Below are 21562 nucleotides of genomic sequence, written 5' to 3' on the forward strand. Positions count from 1 at the left end.
CTCAGTGGTTTATATTTATTATGATTTTAGTGTTTTTTTTTTTCCTGGTTCTTAGCCATTTGCTTTTGAATTGATATGGTGAGTAAAGTTACTAAGGCTCATATGCACCTCATTAAGATCTACTGAGACCTGGTAAGTTATGTGTACTATTCCTTATTATGCACTTGGGTTGCCGATCTGTACATAAACACTGATAGAGGCATACATCGACAAGGCTGTAATTATTCTAGTTTCTTTTTCATTTTCCTCCAAATGTCCTGAAAACTTAAATTGTGTCACCTACTTTCAAGGCCTTGATAATCAGGTTTTAAATTCCTGAACTTAAACTCATTGTATTACATATGCCCACCCTTAAGTACTGAAGTCCTGAATAGATATAGATGGGTAGTAGTTTTAGCTAGCTCGCCTACAACATCTTCTTGCTTAGCCATAATGAAATCTCATTTTTTCTTATTCTTTCTCTTAAGTCTGTCTTTGGCTAAAGTAGTCATCCATTACTTCGTCTCTCCTCCCCGTCCTGCTTTTACCCCCTACTGATCCCTATTCTGTCAGCATCAAACAGGACAGTGAACGATGGGGCTCAGTATCGAATCTGTCACCGTTTTTGGGCTGGCGGTGCACAACAGAGAGAGAGGGAGAGAGTTTTGTCGTGCTTCATGTCGCCGTCCTTTTTACAGACAAGCTCTTTAACTGCTGACCCGTCTGTTTGGCTTCCTAAGTGAACACATCTGTGGTCAGAGCAGGTCTGTTGTCAGCATGTGTGCTGTGTGGGGTTGTATTTCTATTGTTTAAGGTGTGACAGTTCTAATTAACCTTCTCTTCAACCTTTCTGGCTATGCATTAGGTGTTGGTCATTTCATTTTCTTCTTTTTTGTGCAATTCATGGGTTTAGTGCCTCTTCGTAGCACATTAGAAATGCGTTGTAACTCAAACTGTTTAATTTGAGCCAGTTTACCCTTCATGGATCCAACCCTTGCGTGTGGAAGAGAGAATCTGTAAAAAGAGGTTAAAACTAGGTTTCCCAAAAATGACTCACATAAGAATTGAAGTGTTGCATGTTTTGCTACAGTGGGATATTTTTTTTAAATTTTTTTTGCACATTTCGGGGAAAACGGCAAGATGCAGAATCCACTGATGAATTGAAATTGGTGAAAAGGATCCTTCATATTATTACATTTACTTTTACTGCAACATTATTTTGCTGAATGCTGAAAGTTTGTGTCTTCTGGGTTTGTTGTGTTCTCAGTGAAAGCTTCTCTCTGCTCTTTTGGAGCTCAGTTAGACTTTGCTAATGCTCCTCCAAGCTTCCAGGATGAGTTTTTTCTTTTCTTTTTTTCTGTCTGGGAAACGAGCAAAAATCACCCTCCGTGGTCCTCGGCTAAATCACCTCAATTTTTCATCTTAAGATTCAACTGCAGATGACTCACTTCATCTTTTTTTTTATTTGTTTGCAGTCTTGTCGTGGGACCAGATAGGTTAAGATTGGAGAGCATACATTTTTATTAGGAATTTTCATGATATAATTAAGGACATAGTTGAGTCATAGTTTGCAACTATGTTCATGATGGCCACCCCCCCCCCCCCCCTTTTTTTTTTTTTTTTTTTTTTGTGGCAGGCTGACTACATTATTTAACAGATAGGATTCTGTCAGTGTTATGGTAACAATACAGCCTGAAGCACAGCACGAGAAAAAGAAGTATTCAGTAAGAGACAGACTAGATGATGATGTTAATCTAAACCAGTCACTAAAAGGAAATAAAAATCAGCATTTGTCCACAAAGTTTCCAAGACCATCCATAAATATAGCTCATGCATAAAACACAGACACGTTACTGAGATTGTGATTATCACTTTAGAAAGTTGTTACTGTGGGCAAGGTGAATTAAGGTGTTATGACTACAATTCCCCTAATATTGCTCATGAGAAGGAACAAAGAAACTCTGCTGAAGTAATTTAAGATGAGAACTTTTACTGAGAACAATCTAATGAATCTCCCTACCACTGAGATTTCTGGATGTTTAAGAGATTTGGTTAATTAAGCCTAGAAATATAATCTATGTCCAGCCCTGCAAAAACACGCTGTCATCATATTTGACTTTTTATTTGTGCTATTTTGCATACTGCAAAATAATGCACAGAATATTCAGCTTTGCAAATGTTTCTGAGTCAGTGTATGCAGTTTTACTCCACTATAGCATGGACCTTTAGCTGTATGTATATTTGCTGCAGTGCCAGTTGGTACACTGCAGAAGCAGCTGCATGCAGGAGGACGCACTGATTTTTAAATGGTTTGTTAATATTGGTACTGGATGCACCCCAGTCCATCCGCCCTTCCTCATGGCCACAAAATTAGATTAGTGGGGACTGTTTAATCACAGTTAAAATATCACAGACATTTACAACACAAAACGTGCAACATTAACATAAACCTGGCACATGCAGCAATATACTAGTTGTCTTACAACATTTCCTAATTAACGCTTCTACTGTTTTCTTTTAAATCTTCCCATTTTATTCAGCATGTTAAGCAGCTGTTGTCAACTGGGGATGTATGTGAGGATATAAAAAGGGAAACGGATAAAAAGTGGGAGTGGGAGAAAAATTGGAGCGATTTAGTCGTTATTTAAATGTGGTCAGCATTTTTCTACTCACTGAAAAACAAGAAACATTTGTAGAACAGACACAAGCAAACATAGCGGATTAGTTTTTGTGTTTTGCTCTTGGTTTTCTCAGCATGAGCAGCTGGATGATATACAGCCCTGCTGCACAGTGTGTTCAGCATTTTGCATCAATTTTTAATTACTTCTCGGATTGTTCTCCATACCTAGTAGCATCTCACCGGTTAGTGTTTTAACAGAAGTGCGACGAAAGTAAATGAGTGTTAACATTTTAATGCAACCCCTTTTTGCCGTATACTACTGGATGTTCTGAGGAGTATCCCTGAATTACTTGGATACTGAAGAAATAATAAAAAAAGACTCTGAGGCAAGTTCTGAGTCTGTGCATCCATAGAGAGTCCCCAGGCTTCAGGTTTTCTGTGGCTCCTATAATTAAGCTTCATTAGGAGTCCAAGTATACTTCAGGGCTCATTGACTCCCTGCCTCAGAGTGGGTTTTTGTTTTCTGAGATCTTGTGCATCTCCAAATGAGTTTCATCTAATTACGTTTTTATATGATAATAAAGTGTAACTCATCCTGGCCCTTGAGGATGGCAACAATGTTCATAACCTCTTAACAGTTTCCTAAAAATAAAACAAGGCTTTGTATTTCTTTAGCAATGAAAAAGCACATTCTGCCAGGTGCAATCAGTGTTTTTGTGTTAGCCCTGTCCTGTTTCCACTAAAGTTTCATTGTGGTAAAAATAAGGTGTTCCCACGCTCACTTTCTACCCCCACCTCACACACACACACACACACACACACACACACACACACACACACACTCACTTTGCCCTCCCATTCCCCTCTCCATCACAGACACCATATTTTAATGTTTCTGTCTGTCAAGTGGTGTCTAGATGAGATGTAGGCTGGAAATTGTTTTACTGTGGCGGTGTGAGCTGTTGTGTTTCTAGTAATTGAGCACAAGGCTCTCAATACAGATCAGGAAATAAAAGGGCCAGAAAGCAATGCAGCAAGCAAGGCACAAAAGAAAATATTTTCATATCTCTTCTTCCCCTTCTTTTTTTTTTTTCCTTCATTACCCCGACCTCCATTTGTTTCCTTTATTGCAAAACTTCTTTCTGATGTACATGCCATTTTTCACTCTTGCACCACTGCAGTTCCTGGTAACGGTTCCCTTCTTTAGTAAGCTCAATGGTTCATTGAGCTGTAATATTATGAATGGTTGCAGGTATGTTTGCATCCGAGCCAAATTCAGAGTCCTGTCTCCTGCCATATTTTACTTATCATATTTTAAGGAAACTTAAGTTGTTGCTGTATAAACAAGACCCCAGTGGAAAAACTGATTGTCTATTGTATATTTAAAGACTGTTTGTCAGGTTATGGCCTCAAACGCAGGCCTAGAGACCTGTCGGCAACCATCTGGCAACCACCGGTCACTAGGGAGAAGGGTGTATTCTGACTGGTTGGTGAGTGGTTGCTGGCAGTCACTAGCATGAAATTGGTCTCAGATATATGGTCCTGCATCAAAAACCTCCTTGCAGTTGCACAAATTGCTAGCAGGTTAACACAGTTGGCAGTACTTTGTCTACAAACACTTGTAAACTACTGACCAAGCAGTAGTGAAACTTGCCATTGTTTGCAGACAAGTTTGAATCTTTCATTCAAATTATGGAGAACTGTCACAGTCTGATAGTGATCAAAGCAGTTACGAGGTTTATGGTGCAGCACACTCTCTGCTGAAGGTTGCTGGCTGTTATTGGGTGAAATTGGTCGCAACCACTTGCCAACCAGTTGGGGTATGCGCATTTTTCCATAGTGACTGGAGGTTGCCGGGGGGGTCACCGATGAGTCTCTAGGTCTGTGTGACTATAGCAGCAAGTTGGGCAACTTTGCAGCTAAATTGGTAATGTTAATTTATATGGATTTAATAATTGGCTTATGGGTTATTTTTAAGCATTTATTTCAATTAATTTTATTTTCAGTTGTCATAGGGACATAACAGGGTTATAGCCAAGAAAAACCCTGCATAAAATGTGCATGTATAGAATCAGCAGTCAAATCTGACAAAATGTACAAAAGGTTTTAAAAAGCCCTTTTCTCCCGGAAGCTATAATTCTACCGCCATCTTTGCCCCTATAGAGAAGATTACCTAGACTCAGGATTGTTTGGGTGCCTCCTCTCTTTCTCTGTCTGGCTTTTAGTAACTTAGAGAGATGGATGTAAAAGTGATTTAGTGTCCAGGTGTACCAGCCCCTACTCTTTTTTTTTTTTTTTTCATATCTTTCGTGGTGTTCATAAATAAGTGGTCTTTTTTTTTTTTTTTTACTTCACTCTGCATTTTTGGGGGGGACATCCAATATTACTGTTAATTCTACACGATTATAGCCTGGATAGAGTAACCTCCCCATAATATATGTATTTTTTCCTTGTTACACTGAGGTCCTTTCTTTACAACAGGTATTCCCTACTCTAACATAGAGCCTTGTCCTTTTTCCTCCAGTGCTCCTGTCGAAAGGACATGGTGAAAATCTCCATGGATGTGTTTGTGCGCTGCCTGCAGCCTGATCGCTACGAGCTGTGGAAGCAGGGCAAAGACACGACAGTACTGGACCACCTGAAGCCCACAGAGCTCACCAGCCCTGAGTTGGAGCGCTGGAGGGAGCATCGTGTCACACACCGGGCAAACGTCCTGCGAAGGTTTGGATTATGCAGTTCTTGTCTGAATGTGTGACATAGTGATGCTAAAACCTAAGTCACTGTTTGTGTTTACAAAAGCAAATATGAGAGTTTTACTCAGGTGTCTTTCTACGCTACAACAGGGCCATGCAGAAGATGAAGCAGTTCCGTCGTCTAAAGCTGGAGGAGGTGAAAGTCCTGGCAGAGGACGGCATTGAGCTGAATGCTGCTGAGTACCAGCGTCAGGTGGAGGAGCGTGAGGCCCAGCGGAGAAAGGAGAAGGAGGCACGTCTTGCCCGCGAGGCCATGATAACTCTGGAGGCCCTGGAGCGCGAGGAGCAGCAGGCTGCTGAAGCTGCTGCTAAAGTAGTAGACACTCCAGCTGTAGAGGGTGAGGCAGAAATGAAACCACATATTTATATATTTAGGTCCTTTACAAAAAAACTACTTAGTGACAGAAGCTTCCAATTCCAAAACTAATTTCTCAGTCCAGACCCTAGTTTTAACCTCATTAACTCATGCAGACATTTTTAATGTGCTATTACCACTTCTGACTCATCTTCTGTTATTTGCCAGGGCAAGAACAAGAAGTCAAACCACAGAACTTGACAGATGACATTGAGAAAAAGAAGCAGAGAAGGCCGAAGAAGATGTCCAGTGCCCAAAATGCCATCACTGGATTTGAGGAAGCATTTGAGCAATTTGCTACATCGGATGCCAAGAATTCAAAGAAGGCCATGGCCAGTCATATAGACACTTTGTCCCCAAGACACAGCAACATCTCAGCAGACAACAAGATGGATGTGAGTGCCACACAGGTGAGTCTGATCTTGACTGAAAGTCAGTAGAATTGACAATAGAATTGTCCTTATTCTGTCAGACAGGTTAGAACTTTAAGCATTTCTAAACCGCACTTGGTGGCAGTTTAATACTTCATTTGTTGCTGGCTTACATCAAAATAGTGTTGACTCTGAATTGGTTAATAAAAAATAAGTAAATGAAGCCTGGAAAAAAATTCACATTTGCTGTACTAATACACAAATTTAAGTTGGAAAAAAGTGTGAAAATTTGCTGCTGTAGTCTTAACTTTTATCTTTTGTCCATTCACAGTACAGGACAGCTCCCCCAAAAAACAAGTTTATTAAATTGATACTAACTTCGAACATGTTAGAATTACTTTTTATTTAGGGATGAATATTTTAAGGCTAACCACACTTCTTTTTATTAGGCATCCTACCCCAAGAGGAAAATGCCAACAGAGATAAAAAAGAGTCGCCGCCACCCCCTCAGCAAGCCACCCACGCGCTCCCCTCTGTCCATCGTCAAGCAAGATCCAGCCAGTGACAAAGGTATGTGGTTATCTGTCCTTCCCTTCACAGTTGTTTAAAGTCAGAATATATATATATATATATATATATATATATATATATATATATATATATATATATATATATATATATATATATATATATATATAAATAAAAAATAAACTCCTTTAATGCTTGTGTTAAATGGCCATCAGGTAGTAAACCTACAATTTTGATCTGTCTAGATGTCATTTTTAAACTGTGCTGTGTTGTGTTCTAAGTGCTGACATGAATAAAATGGGGAGAAAACACACCATAATTAGGAATAATACACTTGATGTAAAGACAGAGGGAGGCACAGAGGAAAGAACAAAAAAAAACTGGATTTTCAAGAACCATATTTGTTGAAATTACTTGGCACAGGTGGCTCTATGATGTAGTGGTTTACACATTCAAGTGAAAGCTCCCCAGGTTGATGCCGGGAGGAGGCGCACATCCCCTGGGGATTGCGTCAGGAAGGGCATCCGGCATAAAAATCTGCCAAATCAAACATGCAGAGCTACCTGCTGGGTGACCCTCTGTGAATAAGGAAGCAGCCCAAAGTAGTTAGCACTTCAGATTTGCCACAGATTTGTTTTCTTGGATTCAAAGATGAACCAATTAGAATTTGAAGGTTACCTCAAACTCACAATACACATTTTTGGCCTTTACTCTGGACTTTATATGTCATAATGAAATTTCACAAATTTGTGAAGTATCAGGAAAAAGAGGTGGGTGTGTGTATATATGTATATTTTATTTATTTATTTAATCCAAAAGGTCAAAAGGCCATCCTCATTGTGACAGCATAGTGTTCTATAAAAACACCTTTCTGGCCTTATCTGACACATTGTGACCGTATTCAACATTTGAATTAATGTAGCTAATCTTTGCTGCCCACCTAATAAACTCCTTTAAAGTAGTCACTGCATCTATTCACTGCATGAACAGACATGGATGTAAATTGCAACCTGATTGATTGGCAGGGAAATACAGCTACACAGAAGAAAGTTCATCCAGCTTATGGTTTTCTCCATTGCTGTACTGAAGAAGACACCTTATTTATTTATTTATTTTTTGTATATTTTTTTTTTTTGTATTATTGATTCAGGGGAAGGAAAAACAAGCAGGTCTGAAGCTCCCCGTGGAGATAATGAAATCAAGACTACTCTCTCTTTAATGTTTTTCTTTTCATTTTCTGATTGACACTTATTGATCTGGGGATCATGACTTCCAATTACCTGCTTTCAAAGTCACTTTAAGTTGGCAGCAGGGGACCCGACTTAGGGTATGTTCTTTAAAAAGGTGGGTGGGGGGCAAGGAGAGAAAGGAGGCTGGTGGTGGAGGAGGAGGAAAAAAACAAAACAAAACAAAAAAAACTTAAATGGGAAGCTTGTGAAAATATCTTCCCGTCTTCAGTCCAGGTCTGACAAAGTGTTTGAATCAGTAGCTTCAAGGCATCACTTCAAAATTGATTCCTGACTCTGAGCAGCATATTATTGATGTCATTGCTGTTTGTGTTCATCAGCCAATTATATCAGGAGTGGTGTTGTTATTCTGTGGGACCAGAATGTGCTGTTCTTGTCTCTTGGTGATGGCTCCCTTATGAAAAACATTCTGAAGCTTCTCTGAAAATGCTTGACATGCATTTCAGAGAAAAATAAAAATCATTAGCAGTAACAAATCTCACAACATGACTTCAGCATGTGTCATTTATTTCAAATTGTTATTCTCTTTTCTTTTATCCCCCCCCCCCCCCCCCCTTCGCTCTAGCACACATTCTGATGCACTTGAATTTTTTACCCACAGAGCTATCCTCCCCCATGCCGCTGGATAGCGACATGAAGAAACAGGAGCACCTGTGGCAGAATCACTCACCTAACTTCCTGGCAGAGAAGGCCTTCAACGCTGCAGTAGCTGCGCTCAAACCACACTGTGCTGTCTGTTCACTCTTCTGTCCTTACACAAAGGTAGGGTACACATGTCAGTCACACAGCACTGATTCATATAACAGTAGCAGTTCAGGAAGTTTATTGTGGTGATGTTGGTCAATCAGTTAACTGACATCACTTGTGGGTCACAAACTAATATTTAACTTTTTTTAATTTATTTTAAATTCTCCAATCTTTTCAGCCACAAAAAGAGGTCTCCACTGATAATGATACCCTGGGCAATTCATTTCCCCGTCATGGCAGCTTGACTCGTCCACTGGTCCCAGAGATGTGCTTCAGCGTTGGAGCAGGAAACACAGAGCCCCCGCCCACCAACTATCACATCGGGGAGGATGGATCCAGTCTTCTGATCTGTTGTTCATCTTGCCATATGCAGGTTCATGCCAGTAAGTAGAAAACTTAAAAGATTTTGGCTGTGTTGTTTTAACATTGGGACACAAACTAATTTGTTAAACCCTCTGTGGAACAGCGATCTTACTAGTACACCTGGGGATAGCTGTATTAGCTGATGTTTTTTTTAGATGAGCAATAAAAATAAATCTGATGGCAACACACTGCCTCTATGCTGGTAATGAAATTTAACACTGTTGTTGCAACAGAAAGCAAAGAGAATTTTAATACAGCTTTTGATTAGAGGAGCCTGTTAGAGTCCGTATGCCCACTGAGACATTGAGTATCTAATGGATGTAAGAAGTTGGTCTTTTGGCTCCATTTACACGTGTCCATTTAATCAATGGTTGTAGCTAAAATTACAAGTTTAAGATTTTAGAATGTTTAATAGATGATAATCGTTGTAGGAAGTAAGTAGGAATCTGTAAAAGGACTTCTTTTTTTCCTTAATATTTTATAGATTTAAGTCTTTTCCCTTTCTGTGTTGTTGTCAGAGAGCTGTATTTGATTCTGTTCAGCAGCAGTAATTTATAATGTGGAGACTGTCTGTTTTAGAAATTAATGCAGACACGGACTGGCAAGTTTTACAGATAAACTTCAGTGGGCGTTTCACCATGTTCCTCTGCTCACAGCATTTTCCCTCACCCAGACCCCTGAGAATGGTTTCAGGAAAATAGGCAGCACAGAAGATGAGACTCAACTATAACAGTGCAACAAACTGTCTGCCCTGTTGCCAGATTCACTGAAGCTTTCTAGTGTAACTCTTCTCGACTCTGGTTAAACTGGCTAAGAGGCTGACAAAGGTCACCCAAAGGTGTCTGTAAAAACTAACACACCATACACTTCCCCAGCCCTTATTTACCCTGCCTTCCACACGTCACAGTTTCCCACTAGATAGTTGACTTTTAACAGCATATTGGTTCTGTCAAAGCAAAGCGTGAAAAGACAGGCAGCTTGTTAACAATATGTAAGAGTGAGTCATCCCAGGAATCTCTGTGTGCGCTTCTTCTTTTTATTGGCAAGTGTAGAGACCTCTATCTAGGCTAAACATTTTTCTTTAAGTTTTATGTTGTAAATGACGCAAATGAAGACATTGATTCATCTAGTAAGTCTGTAATCAGCTTTTTGTAAATGTATTCATAAGTGGATGTTTTGTGCCATACAACCACATCACAACATCGATCCTCCTGGGTTCTTATTATCACTAAAGCTGGAGTGCACCTTCAAGGCCAGTTCATTAGTTATCCAGGGATGAGCTGAGCTCAATTTGGGGAAACGGCGCAGCTGTTCATAAGAGAACATGAAGCAGAAGAAATCCTGTCAAAACACCTTTGCTCCTCATTGTACTGGAGTAGACATCTGACTAAAAATCATTCACACATGTCCAGGTGTTACATAAACCTGCCAGCCCTTTTCTTCAGAAGCTTAAGCTGGAGATGGTGACGAGCTAAAGTGTGAACAAAATGCTTAAAAACAGGTGTGGTGTGAAGTAATTTGCAAAAATTGGCACAAAATACATATCCATTCAAATAAATAGAAAGACAGAGGTAATGTTGCCGTGCACTATCCTCACTGAATATTAATACATGGAAATGACTTGAAATGATGAATGCTGTAGGAAAGATATGTGCAGTTATTAGTATCTCCTCTCTCACAGGTTGTTACGGTGTAAAGCCTGACTCTGTTGGTGATTCCTGGATGTGCTCCAGGTGTGCAGCAGGAGCCTGGACAGTGGTGAGTAGTGGCCGCAACAGATGCAGTCCCACTCTCGCTTAAAATAAAAACATTTCAGGGTCACACACAACTCGAGAATAACATTTCTTCTCCAGAACTGCAAGTTTAGGTGAAAATGTTTATTGGATTTGACTTGAAGTGGAGCCTCTAAGGACACACTGACCCTACATCTCTTCTTCTAATGACTGATGTCATGTTGCCTAGCAGCTATCACAAGTCCAAACCAAGTTATATTTAGAAAAGACTGACTTAGCTAAGGTGTGGGAGGAACAGTGCCAATGTGTTCTCTGTTTCTAAACTTAATCCTCTTTTTCTCTGTTCTCATATTATCTGTTTTTTAGGAGTGCTGTCTTTGTAACTTGAGAGGAGGAGCTTTGAAGACTACCATAGACAACCGGTTAGTGCCTCATGTTTGAGTTTGGGAGTGACAGTTGCAGAAAAATTGATGTACATTCACAAATGACCAAAAAAAAAAATATATCAAGGGTTTATCAAGCTGATATTCACAGTAAAGCAAACACTATGGCAGAATAAGATCTGAAGGTGCAGAGTGTGAAATAGTTTGTAAAAAATCAAAGCATTTTACCAGATTCACCAGATCAGGTATGAAAAAGAATGCTTACTAATACCAATGAACAGGAGGGAAAAAAACACAAAACTGGTGGCAGTTAACTTACTTTAACTTGCTTACATTTGTTCTCACCTTATTTTTGCCAAACTTTTCATAGTCTTTTCTCTCACTGTCACCAGGTGGGTTCATGTCATCTGCGCCATCGCTGTGGCTGAAGCTCGCTTTGTCGATGCCATTGAAAGGGGGCCAGTGGATGTCAGTGCTGTCCCAGAAACCCGCAAGAATCTGGTAAGATCAGGCAGCAACAAAGAAAAGATTTACACGTCTCTCTCGTGGTGGTGTGTAAAGGGAAACATTCAAATACAACCAAGATCGTTACAAATACAGTCTTCATAGTTTCTTTCTCAAGAACGTTTATCATCTTAGTATAAATGGGACACTGTAGCTGTTTCATTTCTTTTGTATTTTCCAGAATGAAACATACTCCTTATTTCTGATCTCCCATTCTTGCTCATCTATCCTGTTGAGGTGAATTTCAGACTTTGTTACCCTCTCGTTCCTTGTGGGTGGATAGATTTTTATTTTTTTTTTCTTTGCAAGCTGGGGAGGACAGGGTAAAAACAGATGTGCAGAGAGAAATGGCTGAATAATCAGCTGTCATTTCTCACTGCGCCAAATGAACTGCATCAGTCCCGTGGGTAGGAGGCAATTTCCCCATTGCTGCCATGTCTTTGAACACAACTTGTCCCCGCCCCACGCAGTTTCTGCTCTCCTTCTCCATTTGCCCGATCCCACTTCACAGGCAATAGCAGTGCTTGCTGATGCATTATCACAAATCTACAAATAATGTCACCTCTCTCCCTCCCCTTCTCTCTGAATAATCTATCAAAGAACAAGCTGGTTGACATTTGCATCTGAGTGCTGTCAAAGCAGGTTTCCTCAGTCTCCTCTTAAAAGACTGTGAGAGGAGAAGCTCTGCGGTCTAATGATTTGAATGACTGGGCTGATCAAATGTGAATATGCATGCTAGGAAGCCGTTTATATTGCTCTGTGTTCAGCAATCAATGTTTTCCCTCTCCGTGAACGCGGAGTTTCCAGCGATGGAGAAATTTTTACACATGTTGCTTTTGTTTTAGTTATTTTGGCAGATGCAGATGTGATCAAGGTGATTTAAGTGACATTTGAAGTTCAGTCAGCATCAATGTTGGTGCTAGATGGGCTTGTCTGAGTATTTCAGAAACTGCTGATCTCCTGGGATTTTCCCACGCAACCATCTCTAGGGTTTACAGGGAATGTCCGAAAAGGAGAAAATATCCAGTGAGCAGCAGTTCTCTGGGTGAAAATGCCTTGTTGATGTCAGAGGTCAGAGGAGAATGGCCAGACTGCTTCAAGCTAATAGGAAGGCAACCGTCACATCGAGTGTCACTCCTGTCAGCTAAGAACATGAAAGGGAGGCTACACTTTACGTGGGCTCACCAAAATTGGACAACAGCAAACAAGTCTGAGTCTCAGTCTCTGCTGCAACATTCAGATGGTAGTCAGAATTTGGTGTAAACAACATGAAAGCATGGATCCATCCTGCCTTGTTATCAACGGTTCAGGCTTCTGCTGGTGATGTAATGGTGTGGGAGATATTTTCTTGGCACACTTTGGGCCCCTTAGCACCACAGCTTGCCTGAGTGTCTCAAATGCCCTCCTCAGTCACCAGATTTCAGTCCAGTGGTGGACCGGCAGAGTCATATCATGGATGTGTAGCCAACAAGTCTGCAGCAATTGTGTGATGCTCTCATGTCAATATGGACCAAAACCTCTGATTGAGGTTTCCAGCACCATGTTGAATCTATGCTGTGGAGAATTGAGACATTTCTGAAGGCAAAGTATCTGCCTTGCACCAGTAAAAAAAATGAAGAACTAACACTTAAAAAAACTTTCTTTTTTTTTTTTTTGTAATTGATTGGCCAAGCACTGTGCTATACCTGCTCATAAAAGGAAGAGAGACAGAGGAAGGAATCAAAAAGACATGGATAGTGAGGGATGGTAGATAATCACTGTAGCCCAAACAGTTGGATTCTACCATTTATCCCTGCAGCTTTGACAGCTTTAAAAATTTTATTTAGATTGAAGCATGTTGTCATGTTTTGATTGTGTGTAATTCCTCATTTATTGCAGTTGGGCATTTCATCTCTCCTATGTGAGGGACACATGGAGAAGAACAGTAGTCAGAGGGTTGTAGGACTTTAATTAAAATGGTTGTGGGCGTTGCATGTGCAGGGATTGTGTGTTATGTTAAAGTGGCACAGCAAAGGCAAAGATTTTGTAGACTGGTGGCAATTTCAGACCAGAGATCTGGAAGGAGAGAAGCGCAAAGAGGCTGAACAAGTAATGCAAGATGCCCAAAGGGATACAGAGGGACAAAGAATTGGAAAAAACAAAGTCAGTGTCAAAGCGACAGTTCAGACTGCTGTTACTAATAAATGCAAAGTTTCAAAGACACATAAGGGTCACTGCTGTACAGACACTGAGTGCAACAGCCTGTTATTGGCAAGAGTGAAAACAGCCATTCTCTTTTAATGAGTAGAAACCTGTAAGAGCACCAAACAGAATCAAAGATCAGAGAAAAGAGAGAACATGGTTTCATTGCTGGTTTTTCTGCCATCTTTATTTCATGAGATGTTGTACAATTACTGCAATTTCATTGTGTGCCAGACTGTTCCGGAGGACTGGAGTAATTGTTATAGATGAATTGTTTTAATTGTTTTAACCTTCTTCATATAGTGTTCTGCAGTTGATTTAAAGTTATTCGGTTCAAACCTTCGGACAACTCTCTTCTTTGCCGACATCAAATAAAGATATAAAAATAAGTTTAGAAAGTTAAATGCGTGTCTCACATGGAAGACTAATGTGAGCCTTTACGTTTGTTTTCATTGCAGAAGTGCGTGTTCTGCCACGGTAAGGTTGCTAATCAGAACCGCGGTGCCTGCATCCAGTGCACATACGAGAACTGTGCAACCTCCTTCCACGTTACCTGTGCCCAAATCGCCGGAGTAGTCATGACGCCCGCTGACTGGCCCTACGTGGTGTCTGTCACCTGCCACAAGCATAAAAAGGTCACTCCAAAAGTAAGTGCAAAGTCTGGCAAATTGGTCACTTATTAAAGCCACAGATGTTAAAAAGGTTCTGTAAAATTGTGCCTTCTTTGGTTAAATCAAAAGTCAGTTATGGAAATATTTTTCCCTTAGTCATGCTTCAGGAGTAGGTGTTTGATTTAAAAAGGGGGAAAAACCTCCAGTATACCTATTAGGATTTTTTTTGTAAAAACGGAATATGACTTTAAGTTTTAGGCTTCATTGGCTTTTATTGCAGAAAACTTGAAGCCCTCTTTTTATTCTGTTATGCAACGATTCCTCTATGAACAGAGTTTTGCTCGAGCAGCAAGTATAAGAACTGGTGCAAGAAATTAATGAGTCTAAGTTGACACACCAGGAGAAAAAGTAGTAAACAAAACATTCAAATTAGATCCCATAAATACAGACTGATAAAATAGACTTGTGTTCGTAGAAATGTTCTCGAGAGAAGTTACTCTACTTAATTGGCTCAGAGTGATTTGAACACTTCTGTTTTACAATAAATGGGCTTCAAGCAAAAACACTTTTTGCACCAGTGACAGAACACAACAGTATTCCTGCTGGATGAAACCACAAATTTCCAATTAACCCCTCCCTTTTGTTTTTTAATTCTCTTCCCTTAAGCCTCGAACAGCACCCAGAGGCCCACAAGAGCCAACCCTGGGCCAAAGAGTGATCGGTCGCAACGTCGACTCCTGGTATTACCACTGCACCATCATCGGCATGGCCAGACAGACATTCTACGAGGTCAACTTTGATGACGGCTCATACTGTGACAACTTGCACCCGGAAAACATCATAGTGAGTTCTTTTACAGTCAAGCCCGACACCTACCTGTGTACCATGGGTTAAAAATAATCTCCTTTTTAAATGGTTGCAAGAAATACCCAAGCAGCGGTTACATGCTTTGTAGCCTGAGATTCTGAGCAAATGAAAGTGTAATTTTGTAACTGAATGTAAAATTCACATAAACTTTAATTAGTCGGTGCTGTAAGTCATGAACAAATATGACTTTTAATAACATGAAATCTGCTGAGAAACTCAAATTTCACTTTAAAATCATTTGTCTGCAATTCAAACTGCTTGTTCTGGTAAGTAACAGAGACATTGAAATGTAAGACTGCATTTAATAGCAGGAGCCAGATGAAAATTTTACCCTTAGACTTTATTTCTAAAATGTTGTTCGTGAAAAGTAACATTAAGGGGTGTTTTGAGTGTTCTTTTTTTTTTTTGTTTGTTTGTTTTTTTTCCCCTCTCATCCTTCTGCCTCCTGCTCCTTCAGAGTCATGACTGCCTGCGCAGCGGTCCTCCTGAGGTGGGGGAGCTCGTTGTGGTCAGCACACCCGAGGGTCAAATCCTCAATGCTTCCTTTGTCAAACAGCATATCAACAAGCTCTACCAGGTAAGAGAAGCACAACTTAAGTCTGGACCAAAGAGGTTAGAGAGCGTGTAGGGAAAATCCTGTAGATTGCATCATTCATAGCTAAATTTATGATTTTTCTTAATAATTGAGTGCGCAGGAAAATGCATCACATGCCTAAGATGCTGCTGTTCAAAAGACTGCATTAAATGTATTTCATTTCCAGCCTGAGTGTGTATGTGTCCTAACGTATAAGCCTTTACAAGTCAGATCATACCATGAAAATCATTTCTAAATAAAGCTTTAAAGCTTGGCTGTAGTGCCGACTGTTAAGCGAGCACTGTGAGAGCAGCAGCATCATTTTCCATATTTTATCTGATGCTCTTCTGCAGCATGACTCAAAGTGACTGAACCTGTGAACTTTGGGATGTTCTGTGTAATGGCTTTGCCACCCTCTGCTTTGGCTCTCAAATTGTGGAATTATCAGTGTGTGAAAAGCCAGGCTGCCCTTCTAGATTATATTAGAGCATTTTGACTCGGTGTGGCATTAAAACATAAAAGTGGAGAGATCTCAAATCACTTGTACTTTAAGGGGAAATTTATAGGGCAAAGCTGCAAAGTGCTTACAAAGTGGAAAATGTGGGATTGAAGATGGTTGTTGGGATGAGAGAAATGTACTTGGCCACAAACACACAGGAATGTTACCAGACAAGGTCAAGCAAGGTTGTTTGATTTTTTTTTTTTTTTTTTGCCATGATGATTTTGTGAGTACATCCATAAGAGCTCTTCTGAATGACTTCATGGGAAAAGCATCCATTTAATTCACTTTGCACTTTTAAGAAACTTAAATGCCTGAACCAGTTTTGCTTGTATCTACTGCATGTTTGTATCAGACTTGTTTCTATAGGTTTAACATGTGTTAATATGTCGCCCCATCGTGTCTTACCATCTTTTCTAATTTCCTCTTCAGAAAATTATTCAGTTTTGCATCTTTCTGTGCTCTTTCCATGTCTCCATGTAACCCACTGGCTGCAGCTCAGAGAGGCCTCTCAGAGATGAGAGTGCTGCTGTGATTAGCTAAAATCACGCCTCCACTTGATCACAGAGTCGGGGCCACAACCCTGACCTTGTCTTTTTTTTTTTTTTTTTTTTTTAAATCTACATTTACATTTAAAGTGGTTAACTGAAGCTCTTATCCAGTCAGTGAGCAGCTTTAGGGGTTCAGTGTCATGGTCAAGGACATTTTGACTGGAGCACATGGTTGTTGATGGAACCATTTGTTATGCCTGAGATCCAACCTGTGACTGTCTGGGTACATGTTTGAATTTTCAATGTGTTTCATTTCACTTTTCACTGATTTGTCCTTTTTTACCTGCTGGTGTAGCCTCTAATAATTTTGTATGTTTAATTTTTTTTCCCAGCTTTCCAAGTGTACTTTGAACTTACTGGGGCAAACAGTGTGGAAAGTGTGGGTTGATGAATCCATTGCGTTATTATCTGTCCAGGTTGAGTTTCAGGACCAGAGTCAGTTGATGCTCAAACACTCGGAGATCTATCACTTGGATCAGGAGTTACCCAAAAGGGTCAGAGCTCGACTGGTGAGTATTTTACTGAAACTTTGCTTCCTTCTGCCCTATTGTATATTTCAAAAAGAAAGTTTCACATGATTCAAACTAGTTTTTCTAACAAGTCAAACCAAGTCAAAAGCACTCAGTGTCAAATGAAACAAAATCAATCAGGTAAAGCCTGATCATTTCTGTGTTCTCAATTTAAGTCTGTACCTGTCGTCTGTTTTCAGGCTTTACCTGGAACAAACGAGGAGGTTCCCTCAGCAGATGAAGCCCAAGCAGCCAAACGGCGTAAGCTTCCCTCCACTTCGGCCCCTCCTGCCGATACCCCCATGGAGACAACCAACGCAACCTCTTGCCCTGCAACAGAAGCTCCAGTAAGAAAACCAGCACCAGAACATCACAGCATTGGTACGCAGCCAACCTCACAACCGCTATCACAACCCTCGATGACCCCACAGGATGCTCCTGCCCCAGCTAGCAGTATTCAAATGGATGCTGAGACCCCAATGGACACCGGCGTCTCCCTCACTGATGCTTTAACAGAGTCCGCTCTCACATCGGATCCCCCCCTGAGTTCGGAATCTGCCCCTTTTAAGTCGACCTTGAACTCTGATCCGCTGCTGTCTGCCCCGTCCCCTCCCCTTCCTCCTCCTCAATCTCAGCACATGTCTGACAGCTACACGCCCAGTAGTGGCTATGTCTCCTACATGGAGACGCTCCTTCATTCTCATTTTCCTCAGGAAGATGGCCCCGAATCCCTGTATTAAAACTCCACTTTGTTATTACTCAGCCGGTGGAGGCTGAGCCAGTAGGAAGTAAGCTAATGGTGTTGGATTTTACTGAGTGCTGTATTAATGGACAACTATATCCTTCACTGGCTCTGAGAGCTCAGAGCAGGAGCAGGAAAAGACACGGATATATGAGCACTCTTTTAATGCATGTTACTTTTCTATTTTTGAGTTAATGTGTCTGCAGTGGTGCTTTAGCATGCTCTGAAGCAGCAGCTAAAGAGGACAAGGCTTTTTGTTTTAACATTATTATAATTATTATAATTATTTTTTCTTTTCTTTTTTTTTTAAAGACAGTTTTGCTTTTTTGTTCTTGGTCAGCTGCTGTGCTTTATTTTCCTCCATAATGGGATACATCTCTGGGTGGCATCAACCTCCATACCTCGTTGCATTAAATCAATAACAGCACACTCCCATTTTCTTTCTATAGGAAGCTAATTATTACGATGGCCTCTCAGCTTTGGGGCCCTGGTGGACTCTTGCTTCTTTTTTAAAATCGAATAACCAGCAACAAGATATCTATTTTTCAATCCAGCCACTCATGGCTTTGAAACTGTGTGGCGGAACAAAAATATCACATTATCCATCTGCAGGATCTTTTCACAAGGGTGTTTTCTTGTTGGCTCGCAAGAGGTAAATGGAGAAATGGGGTTTAAAAAAAAAAGAAAAGGGAAAAAAAAAAAAGAAATGTATTGTAGCGGGAACTCAGTATTTAAATGTCTTAGTCAAATATTGAAAGAATTATTTGTAATAGAACAAACACGTTGAATGCAAACACTAGTAGACTTGTCTGCAGGATGCATAAAATTTTTGTGAAGATGTGTCACAGTAGTTAACAGATGTGAACTTTATGTATTGACGTCATTTGGCGGCTCCACTTTTTACACCAAATCGTTCTCAGGGTTCCTACATGTGGGAAATAAACATCCAAGTCTTCACGCTAAGAACCTACCCATTATTCTCCCTACTCGTGAATACCTGCTATCGTTCTCCTCACATTTGCTCCCGTTCAAAGTTTGTCTGCTAAACCGAGTGATATCTGTTTATCGTCTCGTATCTCCTTCTAGCACACCAACCAAGCAAAAGAGTTAAGTTAGTTTCAAGAAGGAACATTTGAAAAAAGGAAGTTGTGTAGGAACCCTTAAATCAGGAAATATTCTACTGTTCTTGGTTTAAATTGTATATACAAATCAATATTGTATAATGTTATCTGTTTTTCTATTACTGTACTGTATCTTTTCTGTGTTCATTTGATGAACTGCATTCACAAACTTGGCCAATCTCAAATATTAATACTTTTTACTTTTGGCAGATTTTTGCCAGTATATTACTTAAGTTTGTACCAATAACTATGTGTGGGTTTTTTGTTTGTTTGTTTGTTTGTTTGTTGTTGTTTCTCCCAGATATTTTGTGCTACAGAGGTGCTACATATATAAACTACTGATGAACTGATTCCCGCTCCCCCAGCCCTGTCACCTTGTATATACCACAGGCCTTGTATTGTGAATGAAATTTTTCCCCCCTTTTTTTTTTTTTGGTCACAAGAAACAGGTGTTTCTGTATCCAAATTATATCCATTAAGAAAATTTGAATTTGATGGGATTAAAGTTTGTTGTGAGTCGCCAGCTCTTCGTTTTGTGCATTTATAGAGATACTTTGACCAATCATAGAGCTAACACTCTCTAATTATTAGTTGTAATGTCTAAATGTGGGTGGGTGCTGTGTATATACAGATATATTCACTTTATTAGTTACACCTGTTAATGTAAATATCTAATCAGCCAATCACATGGAGGCAGCTCAGCACATTTAGGCATGCAGACATGGACAAGATGACCTGCTGATGTTTAAAACAGAGCATCAGAATGCAGAAGAAATGTGATTTTTAAGTGACTTTAAACATGACATGGATGTTTGTGTCAGACAGGCTGGTCTGAGTATTTCAGAAACTGCTGATCTGGGATTTTCCTGCACAACCATCTCTAGGATTTACCGAGAACGGTCAGAAAAAAGAAAAAAATATCCAGAGCGGCAGTTCTCTGGGTGAAAATGTCTTGTCTGTGGCCAAAGGAGAATGACCAGAGTACTTGGAGCTGATGGGAAGGCTGCAGTAACTCAACTTCTTGGTACAACCAAGGTATGCAGGAGAAAGCATCTCTGAATGTATAAAATATCAAACTTTAAAGCAGATGGGCTGCAGCAGTGGACGATCACACCGAGTGCCACTCTGTCAACTAAGAACAGGAAACTCGGGCTACAATTCACTCACCACAACTGGACAGTAGAAGACTGGAAAACATTGCCTGGTCTGATGGGTCTTGATTTCAGCTTTAACATTCAGATGGTAGGGTCAGAATGGTTTTTTTCTGGCATACTTTGGGCTCCTTAAACACCACAGCCTACCTGAGTATTATTGCAGATCATGTTCATCCCTTTATTACCACAGTGTACCCATCTTCTGATGGCTGCTTCCAGCAGGATAACGCACCATGCCACAAAACTTAATCATCTCAAACTGGTTTCTTGAACATGACAGTTCTCCAGAGTCACCAGATCTCAATCCAGCAGAGCACCTTTGAGATGTAGTAGAACATAAGATTGACATCATGGATGTCCGGCCAACATACCTTCAACACCTGTGTAATGCTGTCATGTTAATATGGACCAAAATATCTGAGGAATGTTTCCTTGAATCTGTGCCATGAAGAATTAAGGCAATTCTGAAGGCAAAAGGGGATCCAACCCTGTACTAGCAAGGGGAACCTAATAAAATGCCCAGTGGGTGCAGTTATTAGTTGTAATATAATAATATGGGCCCTCCATTTACATGTAAAAATACACTACACTAAGGGATGGATTTAATTTTCTGGATACTCAAGTCTTGAACAGATTAGGATGTCAGCAATTTAAATAATTTATGTTTCACTTCACCTTCAGTTCTAGTTATATAACAAGTTCAGACATTTGCCACATTGACTACAATGGCTTAATGCAAGTTATGATATGAAAGTAATGGCTGCTTCTGATTCATTTTTTAGCTTTTTACAGATCCAATAATCCTTTGCCATTCCATACCAACTGTCAGCACCTCCAACACTTACTAATTAACACATTATTTCTTTCTGTGTGGTTTTGCATGGGGTGTCAGACTGTTTCTTGGCTAGGAAACCAGTTGAGATCTTGTCTTCGCTAGTTCAAGAGATCCGTGTCTTGGGTACAGTGTCATATTTACTAGAGGCACCAGTTACAGTGGTATAAATTGTCTTAGCTGTCAGCAAAAAGAGAGTTTTGCAAAAATTGCCAAATACTGTCCCTTCTCATGAGTTTACACCGGTGTTTCAGTGATTGATGGACTCAGCCCTTCTAGCCTGATTAAAGTGAATATGGTGCAAATAAAAGCTGTGAGATGTGGCAGAACATCTGCAA

At 40.2% G+C, this 21562-nt stretch overlaps 1 protein-coding gene across 1 annotated transcript in view; it reads left to right on the plus strand.

Annotated features, from left to right (window-relative positions):
* The window catches only part of kdm4b (lysine (K)-specific demethylase 4B), a 43853-nt gene extending 24092 nt beyond the window's left edge, over positions 1-19761 (plus strand). The window contains exons 9-22 of the mRNA XM_030726821.1: positions 5124-5320; positions 5443-5690; positions 5876-6117; positions 6528-6648; positions 8455-8615; positions 8779-8983; positions 10645-10721; positions 11063-11118; positions 11472-11580; positions 14223-14411; positions 15042-15218; positions 15700-15819; positions 17283-17375; positions 17576-19761. Of these exons, the coding sequence (XP_030582681.1) occupies positions 5124-5320; positions 5443-5690; positions 5876-6117; positions 6528-6648; positions 8455-8615; positions 8779-8983; positions 10645-10721; positions 11063-11118; positions 11472-11580; positions 14223-14411; positions 15042-15218; positions 15700-15819; positions 17283-17375; positions 17576-18115 (2535 nt within the window). The 3' untranslated portion in view covers positions 18116-19761. The remainder of the gene's footprint in view (positions 1-5123; positions 5321-5442; positions 5691-5875; positions 6118-6527; positions 6649-8454; positions 8616-8778; positions 8984-10644; positions 10722-11062; positions 11119-11471; positions 11581-14222; positions 14412-15041; positions 15219-15699; positions 15820-17282; positions 17376-17575) is intronic.
* The last annotated feature ends 1801 nt before the right edge of the window (positions 19762-21562 follow it).

This window comes from Archocentrus centrarchus, chromosome 4, assembly GCF_007364275.1.
Source record: "Archocentrus centrarchus isolate MPI-CPG fArcCen1 chromosome 4, fArcCen1, whole genome shotgun sequence".
In the NCBI taxonomy this organism is placed as follows: domain Eukaryota; kingdom Metazoa; phylum Chordata; class Actinopteri; order Cichliformes; family Cichlidae; genus Archocentrus; species Archocentrus centrarchus.